Below are 12,209 nucleotides of genomic sequence, written 5' to 3'. Positions count from 1 at the left end.
GATACCCTGACAAAGTCACACATCTAAAAGCAAACCTGATGACCAAGGTCATACATATTTCACAAAACCACCTTTTCCTTGGGTACATCGACACACTCAAAATTGAAGTCAGTGAGTAAAAAGCAGTTAATTTGTTTTGTTAGAAATAATATCATTTTAGTTTTAGCATCTAAGACAGATGCCAGCATTTCACTCTGAACAGATGGTAATTCCATCTAATAGTGCATCTCTGTATTAGTAAGGTCTGTTGTGTATACAAATAGTAATAAACACTAGGTAAGGATCAAAATAAATTTTAATTGTTGACATTAAATCCTGGCAGCCACAGTTCTAAGGCTGCAATATTCCTTTTTCAAGTCTGTCAGATTTACTAATGCTGCAAAAGCTTTTCTGAAAGCTGCCAGATTTCAGTTCCAATGAAAACATGTTTGCACACTACCGGTTATGGTCTTCAACTAGGATACCTGTACTCAAACACGGAAATTATTTTTCATGAATGACATGGAACCAGTGGCACTGTCTGGTGTGCCAGTGTTTATTTTTTTGAAGGCTCCTGAAGGACTGAACATTTAAATAAGGAATCAGCATAAAATGGTACATCCAATTGTAACATTAGGGGCCCCAGTATTATCACAGCCACTGTCTTACCCCACGAAGTACAGATCTCCCATTCAATGCAAATTATTCTATTTGCCAAGCTGTGTATTCCTAAACTCTCCAAAGTGACATCATCCTTTGATTTTGTTTGTTTTGTCCCAGTCTGAAGGATTTCCCTGACAATCACAGGCACCATCAGCAGTGCTTTCTATAGGCTTGCTGGGGGTCAAGTGTGCCAACAAGCACCGATGTGGTTCCCATAATGCCTCCAGTGATCTGGTATTACAAGTACTATCCCCTATTTATTTTGGGAAGCTGCCATGTTTTTAAAAAGAATCATTTAAAAAACAAAACAATAAAAAAAAAACAGTTTGGCATTCAGGTGACTGTTCAATAACAAACATGCTTTGCAATCATATTTCTTTAAAAAATGGATGTATTTTTTTTAATCATGAAAAATATATTGCTTCCACCATATGGGACAACCAACGACTCACCAACCGATTTAAGATGCAGCATATTGAGCTGACCATATGTTACAGTGCTGTTGAATGGCTGAGTGATTCATGCCCGTCACATTCTAGTATATCAATTAAAGCTCCTTGAAGTCTGCATGATTTGTGTCTCTGTTATTAAACCCTGCTAATTCATCCCACTTACACATCTGTTATAAATCTCTAGGAGTGCTGCATGATTCATGGCAATCTGTGAGCATGCTACAGCAAATTCTTCTCCTTGTAATTAACAGTAAATTGTTTTACTGCCATGCAATGAATTTTTCAGTTATATTGCAAATGAACTCCTAAATGTGCGGTTCTTTCCTAAGAACTGACTTATATCATTAGGCAATTAAAAAGTATTGCTTTGAACCAAAAGCTTTTAATCAAGAGAAATACAACTTAAATGTTGCTTAAGAGCCAAGGAAATTTGACATGGTGGTTATGAGTGTAAAATAATTTCTGTTGAAAGAGCAAAACAAACAAACAAAAAAACCTTCAGCATACTCAGTTTCACCGACGCTAAGATACAAGAACTGCTGCCTGAGAAGACTTGGTGAGACAAGTTTTTGCACAGATACAGTTTATCTGAGAAGTTACTTAAGTCATCTGTTATTACTAAATTTCTCAGGCTGCTTTACACTTCTCTAATTGTAAAACGCTGCTTTTATTCTTGAAATAAATAATTGGATAATTAGCCAAGTTGAATCATCAGAGGATTCCAGTGCTGTTCAAGTGTTCTTGTCAAAGGTGAAGCAAATTCATTTCAGCTCGCCTCTGCAGCTCTTCCAAGAGGCTTTGATTTTTTTCCCACCACTTTCTTGGCAGCAGCCTCAGATTCATGAGTCCATACATCAAGTCAGTAGTTTAACAACAAATGGAATTAAATTCAAAGAAGGGAAACTAATTGAAGGACAGCAACAAAAGTGTTTGGTAATGTGCTTTTTAATATGGCATGCCACATTTGCATGATAATTTTTCCTTTTTAGCATGGAGCAGAAAGTGACTAGCTTAATGAGGGATTATTCAAGACAGGAACGAACAAAATGCATTCATAACTAAGAACAAAGATTGTATTATGAAGTGAAAACAGGCAACCTCAGAGAAGTAACTGGATGATTGGTTTATGCATTATGAATAAAAAGGTAGAAAAATATTTATATTAGTATTCACTAATGACTATATATACAAGATTGTTGTAATTAAAATTATAAATTAACATATTAAGAGTGCTTGTTTAATCACTCTGGGTCCTATTCGCAATGAAAAGACTTATGTACCTGCATGCAAAACAATGTGTGTTTTCAACCCAGCAGCAAACAGACTATAGGTTTCAGAGCAAAAACTTAATGCACCACTAATTACTTGCTTAATGGGAGATGGACATTCCTAAGCTCAGAGAGTTAGAGGTCAATTTATGACAGGCAAAAGAAATATCATGTTGTTCCTTCAGGAATGAAACTCCAAAAGGCATTTCTTAAAATGAAGGTTTAAAGGGGACTCTGTTTGAAAAAGGGGGAAATACAATAACTTTCCTAAATTAAAAGGGTAATTTTTATGAAAAAACTTAATAAAAATTTTAAGAGGGCCCATGTCATTAGATTGTCACACTCATACAACCAGAAACAAATCCAAAGCCACCGATAACACCAATTTGATATTTTGCAAAGGAGAGACACTAGCTGGTCCTGGAAGAATGCCTTCTATAAATCAGTTCTCAGACTTCATCACTAGCATCAAAACCAGAGGAGAGCAGTACAATATCCAGGACGCGATGAACCCATTCTAATCAAAGGCAGTTGGAATAAAATATTTAAAACAAAAAAGAGCCAATTATAACTCTCAAGCTTTTTAATGAAACAGCCAGATAAAATTTTACAAGTATCTTTTTGATTTTGTGACCAAGATTTAAGGAGGAAATGTGTTTTTTTTTTCCCAAGATTCAATGCTTCTTAAAGGCTCAATAGCACTTCTAATTTTCATTACTATTTTTCAAAAATTTTGGATGGTATCTAGCCACTTTCCATCTCTGATAATGAGCCTGTATCACTATATTAGTTATAAGAGTTCAACTTCCCTCCAGTCCATTGAAGTTTGCTGGAATAATATATACCTCCAAATTACACTGTTATTACTAGAAACAATGGAGCAGGAAAAATCATACTGCAAATCAATTTTTATTCCTTTCCTACTACAAACTTCTTGATTATTCAAAAAGATAGGCCTTCACATCATTTATTTCAGTAATGCCCATGAGTTCTATCCAGATGTTTAATCTTGGGAAATTTTTAGAAAAAAAAATTACCCACCTACTGAAAATAAAGGAGGCAAGAAGGATACTGAATTTATATTTGATGGGGGTTTCCTCATATTTAAATAAAACAAATAAATTCCTTTTCACTGACCTAAAAGTACCTGAAAATGGTGCATCATATAATAAAATATAGGCGAAAGTTATTTTCCTTTTACTCTCATGTAAATGACATTATTTTCTTCTTGGAAGACAAAGGGTCAGATAGTTCTCACAAAATATACTAAGGGATTAAAACAAACTTTTGCCCTAAGTTGAATGCCCTGCACAAGAAAAAAATAAATAACAACAAAAAAGATTCAAAAAGACAAAAATCAAATGAACAATAAAAACCAACTCCCTCCACCCACCCCGGAAAACCACTAAAATAATTTCTCCTTTAGGAAAGAAAGGAATTCAAATGGAAATAAAAATCAACGCATTTTTTTTTTTTTAATGGAAACTGGGTAGATGGAAAGCTTTGGCAAAAATCAAAGTATCACACGTCTGAAATTTACCATCATCACCTCTTGCCACTGCTCAATCCTCTACATTCCAGCTTCTGTTCTGGCTACCCTAAACAGAGGGCCACAATATTTCCCACCATTTTCTAGTCTTCCCTCTTGTCAACCCAAGGATTTCTTCTCTATGATAGCACTCCATTCCCTTTTTCTAATTTTCACTTCTACTCATCTGATTTAGTCCCTTACTGCCTCTTAGAAAAGACTACCAGACTCTATTCATACTCTTTCTTATTTATTCTTCACTTTACTGCAAGAGAAGTCTTCATTAACCCCAGCTCTCATCACAGCAGTACCTGGGACAGTGCTGGCATCTAAAACACTCACTAGTACAAGATTTGTACTCAGTAAATATTTGCAAAAACTTGACCAAACATTTAGTCCATCTCTAGCGTCACTCTGTGAGCCAATTTACAATATCCCAAATCAAAACCATTTATCCCATTTTCTGTTCCTATAGCTTTCTTTTAGCCTTCCTGACAGACCTTAGAACATGTCTCTCCCTGGTATTAATCCTACTTATTAAGTGTCAACTTCTTGACCCCAGAACTATCCAGATTATCTTTGAATTTCCTATAATATAGATGCTCAGTGATTGAGCCTTCACAAGAAAATGTACTAATGCTTTGTTTCAGGCATAATAATAACTATACAGCAAATAACAAATTTAAAACTAGTAGTTTGGGGGCAAATTTTTGAAATGCACAGTTGTAATGCTGACTAATATACTTCTTGCAGAAATAATAAAATGCTTTCAGACTCTTTTTAAAGTTTGTTTTGCAATAAAATTGGTTTTAAAACAGATATGCCATTGTTGCAGATATGCTATACTGTTATAAAATTAAAGTTGTATAATAAACTTTTTGATTTTGATAGCACTAGAAATTCCATAACATTTATACACCAATAAAACATTATATAATTTTATGACAATAATCATAACCAATTTTTATTGAGAATTTACACTGTAATGAGAATTTTTTAAATTATTTTATATACATTAACTTTTCTTATTCTTGTGAAACCTTTACAAAATATACTATCTTAATTTTTGAATTGAAAAACCAAGAAACAGAATTTACATAATTCACTCGAGGTCACCCAGCTTCTAAATGTCAAAACCCAAATTCAAACCATTGCATAGAAGTTTCTAATTTTTCCCCTTAATATATTTTAAATATTAAAAATAAAGATAAGCACAAAGTAGTACAAAGTACTTTTCACTCTATGAAAAAGTACAAGAATATACTCTTACTTCATAAAGCTAACATTCGCATATGGTATCCTTTAAAGAATGAGACAATTCCAAGTCCTATTTTTCAGGATAAAACATTTAGGGAGACAATCCAGAGGGCACAGATTAGTTTTAGTTCATAGTCTCTCCAGTGGTAAGGAGTGACCCACAGTCTCCTCACCACACAACCAGATCACGCAGCAGAGAGTGCCCGCATAGTGCTAGAAACCAAGACATGCAAGTGCAGAAGATGTACCACGGTGGGCAGCCTAAAGGAGAGACTACTTGGGGTGGTGTAATGCTGTGAAAATATTCCAAGGAGTGATGTCATGAGGAGGATAAATTAGACTGACACCACCTTTCAAGGTAAGAGAATTAAGAATGCTGCGTAGAAACCACAGGGAGATTTTTTTCAATCAATTTAAGAAACCACTTTTGAAAGAGGCATCTAAAGTTGGTGTGGATTTGCCTGAGAGGTAGTCTTTCCCCTACCAGTAAAGGTATCAGGCACAGGTTGGGCAAACCCTGCAGGGAGTGTTATGAAGAATATATTGATACTGGCTATCTAGTCACACTAGATGACTTTTATATATTCTATAACCCTTAGAGGCTGGAATTCTAGTTCTGCTCAATTACTGTCTCTCCTAACACTACCTCAGACCAGTCTCTGGTATGTGCTAAGGCTCTGGTTTCACTTTCTCCAGCCCATACAACTGATTATTATTTCAATTTTGTGCAAAATTGTGTCAATATTCCTAAAAGAGAAGAGTATTCTTCCTTTGTTATTCACACTCAGCAACCCTTAATGCAGTGTATAAAAACAAATAGTCTAATAAGAAGGCTAAGAACTCCCTAAATGTACTCAGACATTCTGAGATGTATTTCATATATCTGAAATAAATAAAGATTAGATGTATAAATATACAAAGAGTTCAGTTGTAGAGATAATAAATCATGATTTCACAAATTTGGCAGTCATTCATATTAATAAAAGTTTAGAACAAACAAAATTACTTGAGTGAGATAACTTGAGCCAAGTAAGTTTTTTCCCAGAACAAGGAACAAAAACTCAATAGAATTATACCTATTAATATTAGGATGAAGATATTTAGGAATGAGGTCTAGGGAATACTTTGGTTAAATAGGTGCTTATATCTGTAATTCATCTAGGAGTCTTTTAACCTCTCTATATCTAGACATGTCCTTAAAGAGAAACTAAGCCTTATGGAATTACTGACAGAAAATCTTTGATTTGAAAATATGCTACAAATGCTAAATCATTGGATTATACAGGTATTAGTGACACATGTAATCAAAGTTTATATAAAGCTCTATGGTTCTAAGTGAGGCAGGCAAAAATGATCCACACTATTTCTGAAGAGGGTTATACTTGACAATTAGTTTCTTTTTTAATTTTATAAACTTAGGAGTTTGTTAATCATAAAAAAAATTAAGTAACAACTGTCTATCCAGTAAAGACAAAACATGATCTGAAGTCAACCCAGTAATTCCTGAATATCCCCATGGGACAGGACTGAGTAGACCCAACCCCACAAACAACGTTAGGTCTGAAGGAAGAAGTAAGCAGAAGCCCTCACAAGAAGCCTTCTGAGCACAGGTGGCTAAGCCCTCCAGCTCTCTCATTCAGCATCAATTATAGCTCTTAGGACACAGCTCCTGGGCACCTCTTAAGTCTAACTTTATTTTTTGTTTAAAAATGTCAAGGTGGATTACAATCAGAGTTAGCAAAAGAAAGCATTAGGGGACAAAGTTCAAAGTTGAGAAACTTTGTATTTGTTTATAAATATACAATCTATTTTTACATAATCCATTAAAACTTGCTTACCTGCTGCTAAAGTTTGTCCTGCTCCCGAAGCACTGGTTACACAACCAACTGAATTGCAGAGAGAAATAGTAAACTCGTATATCCTATAAGGCTTCAGTCCTTTTACAACATAAGACAGGTCTTGGGATTTAGCCATGTGCAACAGCTTCAAGGCAAAACATAATAATAATAATCATCAGATAATAGATAATCAGTGCAAAAAATATAATCTTGGCAGGCAAAGTTCTGTGAATCCAGACACAGGGAATTAAGGCCAACTACTATTAGGAAAAGGGATTTTTTAAAGTCTCAACAAGCCAGGATTTAATTGATAATTGTACAATCACACTGTTTTATGAGGTAATAATCCAGTTCCTGAGTGGATAAATGAGGAAACCAAGTTATTGCCTCATAAAGCAGCGTGGTGGTATGGTTATTGTCACCAATAGTAGAGATAAAGATGGTGACATTGTCATTGTTACTGCAAAAAAGTCCAAACAAAACCATGGGACTTGGCCAAAAGTAACCCAGTGTGGTAATGCCCCATGCTATTTGATGGCACTAGAACAAAACAATGTCACTATGTTAAATCAATTCCATCATTTTCTGAAAAAAGAAAAAAAAAAAGGAACAAAAAGGGAAAACAATTAAATATGTTAGTGAGTATCCACATGAGGTTAATTCTCAATTATCTTTCTTATATAAACGAGCATATACAGATTAGATCAAAGTTATATTTTTTTGAAATAATGTCTTTATCATGCACTTCCAAATGAAAATAGCAGATTTGAGCAAAGGAGACAGAGAGGAACTCTGTAGTCTACAAACAAGTAATTAAACCGCCAACACTGAGAATTGGTCCCATCCTTATAACTAGAATTGATCAAAAGCAGTCATGTAAATTTGCTTAGGCTGTGGATGTGAATTATATCAAGGAAAAGAAGTCATTAAAACAGAACATCACCAACCATGAATACAAAGTTATTTTTCTTAGGACTATTGACATATATTCACATGGCAAATAATGATGTTTTGGTGAACAATGGACCGAACCGACAGTATATGATTAGGGTCCCCTAAGATATAATAGAGCTGAATGATTTCTATCACCTAGTGATGTCATAGCCATTGTCAAGCTGTAGAATAAGGAATTACTTGTGGGACCTGGGTGTCAACAAATCTGCTCTGCTGCCAACTATCAACTATAAAAGTGTAGCACATACAATTATGTATAGGACAAAATATTGATATGCTAACAAATGATTGTTACTGCTTTACATATTTACTATATTATACATTTGATTATTAGAGTGTAATTCTCTACTTATAAAAACAAAGTTTCCTATAAAGCAGTGTGCTGTGTGACATCAGCAGCAGCTTCACACATCTCATGTGCACTGTACGTCTCAATTGCATCAAGAGACCATATGGAGTGATTGACTTATGCCACCTACTGATACACTTTATGGTGTTTGCATGACATATCTCCTATCAACATGTCCCCATCTTTAAGTGATATGAGTATACATTCATATAAATTAATCTTCCATAAAAAAATGTAAATACAGATAATTAGAAAGTTCAACTTTTGGAGAAATTTTTAGATATTTTCCTTTAAGATTACAATAAATCAAATTTGAAGTATTTGCCTAGGTATTAGCTTTAAAATTTTGTAACCTAATAAAAGCAAAAAAATGGTAAAAACAAATAAAACACCAAGGATAAATATAGGATAAAAAGTAACAATGAAAGACCAAACATCAGTTATAATTGTAAATTTATCCTAAATACTATAACATGCCAGATTGGTTGACTACATTATTTAAACTAAAGGATATGTATTGAACTACTTAGGATTTTATCACAAGATAATTGTAAATGAATCAAACATTCAAAATAATGGAAAACTACAGCAAGGAATCACAAATCACTGACTCTTTTTCTATCTGATATATAAAATAAAATTTTGTGTTTATACATGCTCTATTAACAAGGCTTAGAAAAATGGCAAATCTATTGATAGTGCATTCAAGAGTATCTTCCCAAAACCCTTGACCACTGAAGATCTCAGAATGTAGTTTTCTGGACATTGGGTCTTTGCAGAAGTTATTACTCAAGTTATCCTGTATTTATTGTTAGCCTTAAAGTCAATGACTGGTACCTTTATAGGAGAAATGAGGATAAACAGGCAGAGGAGACAAGACACTCAAGAAGAAGGGTGATGTGATAATAGAAGCAGAGATTGAAATTAAGTTCCTACAAACCAAGTAGCACCAGAGAATGCTGGAAGCTGGAAAGAGCAAGAAAGCACTCTCCACTATGGTCAGTGGAAGGAGCAAAGAAGCTTCATTTTAGACTTTTGGCCTCCAGAGGGAACAAATTTCTGTTGTTTTAAGTCATTTCATTTATGCAATATGTTATGGCAACCCTAGGAAGCAAATACAACAGAGGTACAAAGGTCTGACCTCTGGACTCCATTTGGGACAACCTCAAGGGTAACTTCAGTTCCAGAACTATGCACAGGATCAGTTGAGGCCTTCTGCATTATTACATCATAGTTCAACTTATTATTTGCCTTAATCTGCATTGTTTTAAATTTTTTATTGGTACATAATAATTATACAGAGTAGTGGGTTTTATTGTGCATATACATACATGCACATAATAATTTGATCAATTTAATTCCTTAGTACCTCCCTTTGCTCTTTTCTTCTCCTTCCCTCTTATCACCTTGTACTACCTTGCTGTTCTCCCTTCTATTTTATTAGTTTTTATTAGTGTATTATACTTATATATAATAGTGCAGTTTGACATATTTCTAAATGTATATAATATAATATGCTCCATTTCAAACCCCAGAGCTTCTCTTCTCCCTCTCCTCTTCCCTAAGACCCTGTTCCTCCACTCTACTGGCCTTCCTATTTATTGTCATTTAAAACTGGTACACTATAGTTATACAAAAAATGGAATTCATTGTGATATATTTATACACGTACATAGTATAATTTGGTCAATTTCTTTCCACAGATCCTCCCCTTTCCTACCCCTCTTTCCTCCCCTTCAGTTTCCTTCCTCTCTCCCTCTATTTTCATATGGTTCCCTTTTTTGTATTCCTTATTTCTCTCTGGCCTCCACATATGAGAGAAAACATTTGACCCTTGACTTTCTGAGTCTGGCTTATTACTTTGCATGGTGTTCTTCAGTTCTATCCATTTACCAGCTAAAGGCATAACAATACCTGATATCAAATTAAACTTCAAAGCTATAGTAACAAAACAGAATGATACTGGTGTATAAACAGACACAAAGACCAATGGAGTAGAAGACATAAAGACAAACCCACATATGTACAGTCATTTGATACTTAACAAAGGCACCAAAAACATACATTGGAGAAAATGCAGCCTTTTTAACAAATGGTGCTGGGAAAACTGGTTACCCATATATAGAAGAATGAAACTAGACATTTATCTCAACCCTACACAAAAATTAACTCAAAATGAATCAAACACTAAAGAACTAGACCAGAAACTATACAACTCCTAGAAGAAAACAGGGTGAACATATATAAGCATAGGCAACAGTTTTCTCAACAGAATCCCTAAAGTTCAGGAAATAATGCCAAGAGTTAATAAAAGGGATGACATCTAATTAAAAAGCTTTTGCACGGCAAAGGAAACAATTAGAAATGTGAACAGAGAACTTACAGAGTGAGAGAAAATCTTTGCCAGCTAATCTTGACAGTAGACAAATATCCAGAATATATAAAGAACTCAAAAAACTTAACATTAAAAAAAAAACCCTATCAATAAAGGGGCAAATGATCTAAACAGACATTTCTCAAAAGAAAAAATATGAATGGTCAAAATATATAAAAAAGTTCAACATCTTTAGCTATCAGGAAAATGCAAATCAAAACTACGCTGCCATTTTGCCTCATTCCAGTTAGCATGGTATTAATCAAGAATACAAATTACAATGATTGCTGGTGAGGATGTGGGGAAAGGGTACACACATGTATTGCTGATGAACTGCAAATTGGTATAACCACTTTGTAAAGCAGGATAGATATTCCTTAAAAAACTAGGACTGGAACCACCATATGAATTAACTATCCCACTGTTGGGGTCTTTAGACCCCTTACTCTTCTCGACCAGCGACAAGGGAAGGGAGCACTCCCCAATAAGGCCAGACTGGGAAAGGTAGGGCCGACTGACTGCACGCACCCTCCGGGTAGAGGACAATCAGACCCATCAGGGAGACCAGTCACAGCAGGAACTCGTTTATTGAGGAAGTCACACAGCTTTTATGGAGGGTGGAGGCTAGGCAGGAACCAATGAGCTTAAAGGTCAGCAAGGCACGGGGTTCACGCAGGCGAGAGTCCCATAGGACTATATGGCAAGCACAAGCTGATCACATTCGTGGAACTGTTGTTAACCAATGCCTGATGGTGGTCTGATTTATCGTCATTAACCTTTGAAACCGCCTTTGAGGCCTTGACCTTGCTCACCCAACAGGAAGTAAGGAGTCAGCCTGAGTTAGTTAACAAGTCATTAGTTCCAACATCCCACTCCTTGATATTAATCCAAAAAGAACTAAAGTTAACATACTAGCATAGAATGATACAGTAATATCAATGTTTATAGCAGCATAATTCACAATAGCCAAGTTATGGAAACAGCCTAGGTGCCTGTCAACAGACAAATGGATAAAAAAAAAAATGTATACACAATGGAGTCTTATTTATTCATAAAGAATAATGAAATATTGCATATCTTACTACTCTACAAGTGTTGTTTCTAAGAACTCTTTCCCATAAACCTTCTGCATGCTAGTCTTCTAGCATAGTGTATGGTTTCTGGGGAACCTGACCTATGAAAATGGTTCCAGGAATGATCGTAGGAAGGAGTTTCTACAATGATATTTTAGAGTTTGGTCACCAATCCAGCTGGTTGACAATGAGAACCTTGTTATAGGTAGTAAACAGAGCACTGAGAGTCCACAGAACTGTCTAATGGTAAAAATCTTTAAACTTCCACTGGTAGTGAACTCATAATTACTAGGACTACTTTGGGAAAAGTAGTACTTATCAGTTCTATATAATCAGATGGTTCTTGCATTGTTATCAATGTACTGGAGAAAGACAATCTGAGGATATGTAATCACCAATTTAAGGCAAACTATAAAAGCTTCCTTGACAGTCTCAGTTCTTTATATTAATAAGATTATGTTAAATTAATCAGAT

General features: G+C 34.9%; 1 protein-coding gene across 1 annotated transcript in view; it reads right to left on the bottom strand.

Moving 5' to 3' along the window:
• The window catches only part of Ush2a (usherin), a 746,720-nt gene that overhangs the window by 506,605 nt on the left and 227,906 nt on the right, over positions 1-12,209 (bottom strand). Inside the window, exon 19 of the mRNA XM_047521110.1 lies at positions 6,986-7,130. Coding sequence (XP_047377066.1) covers positions 6,986-7,130 — 145 coding nt within the window. The remainder of the gene's footprint in view (positions 1-6,985; positions 7,131-12,209) is intronic.

This window comes from Sciurus carolinensis, chromosome 12 (assembly GCF_902686445.1).
Source record: "Sciurus carolinensis chromosome 12, mSciCar1.2, whole genome shotgun sequence".
Classification (NCBI taxonomy): domain Eukaryota; kingdom Metazoa; phylum Chordata; class Mammalia; order Rodentia; family Sciuridae; genus Sciurus; species Sciurus carolinensis.
Note: the sequence above shows the minus strand (reverse complement) of the source record. Positions and strands in the feature narration are given on the sequence as shown.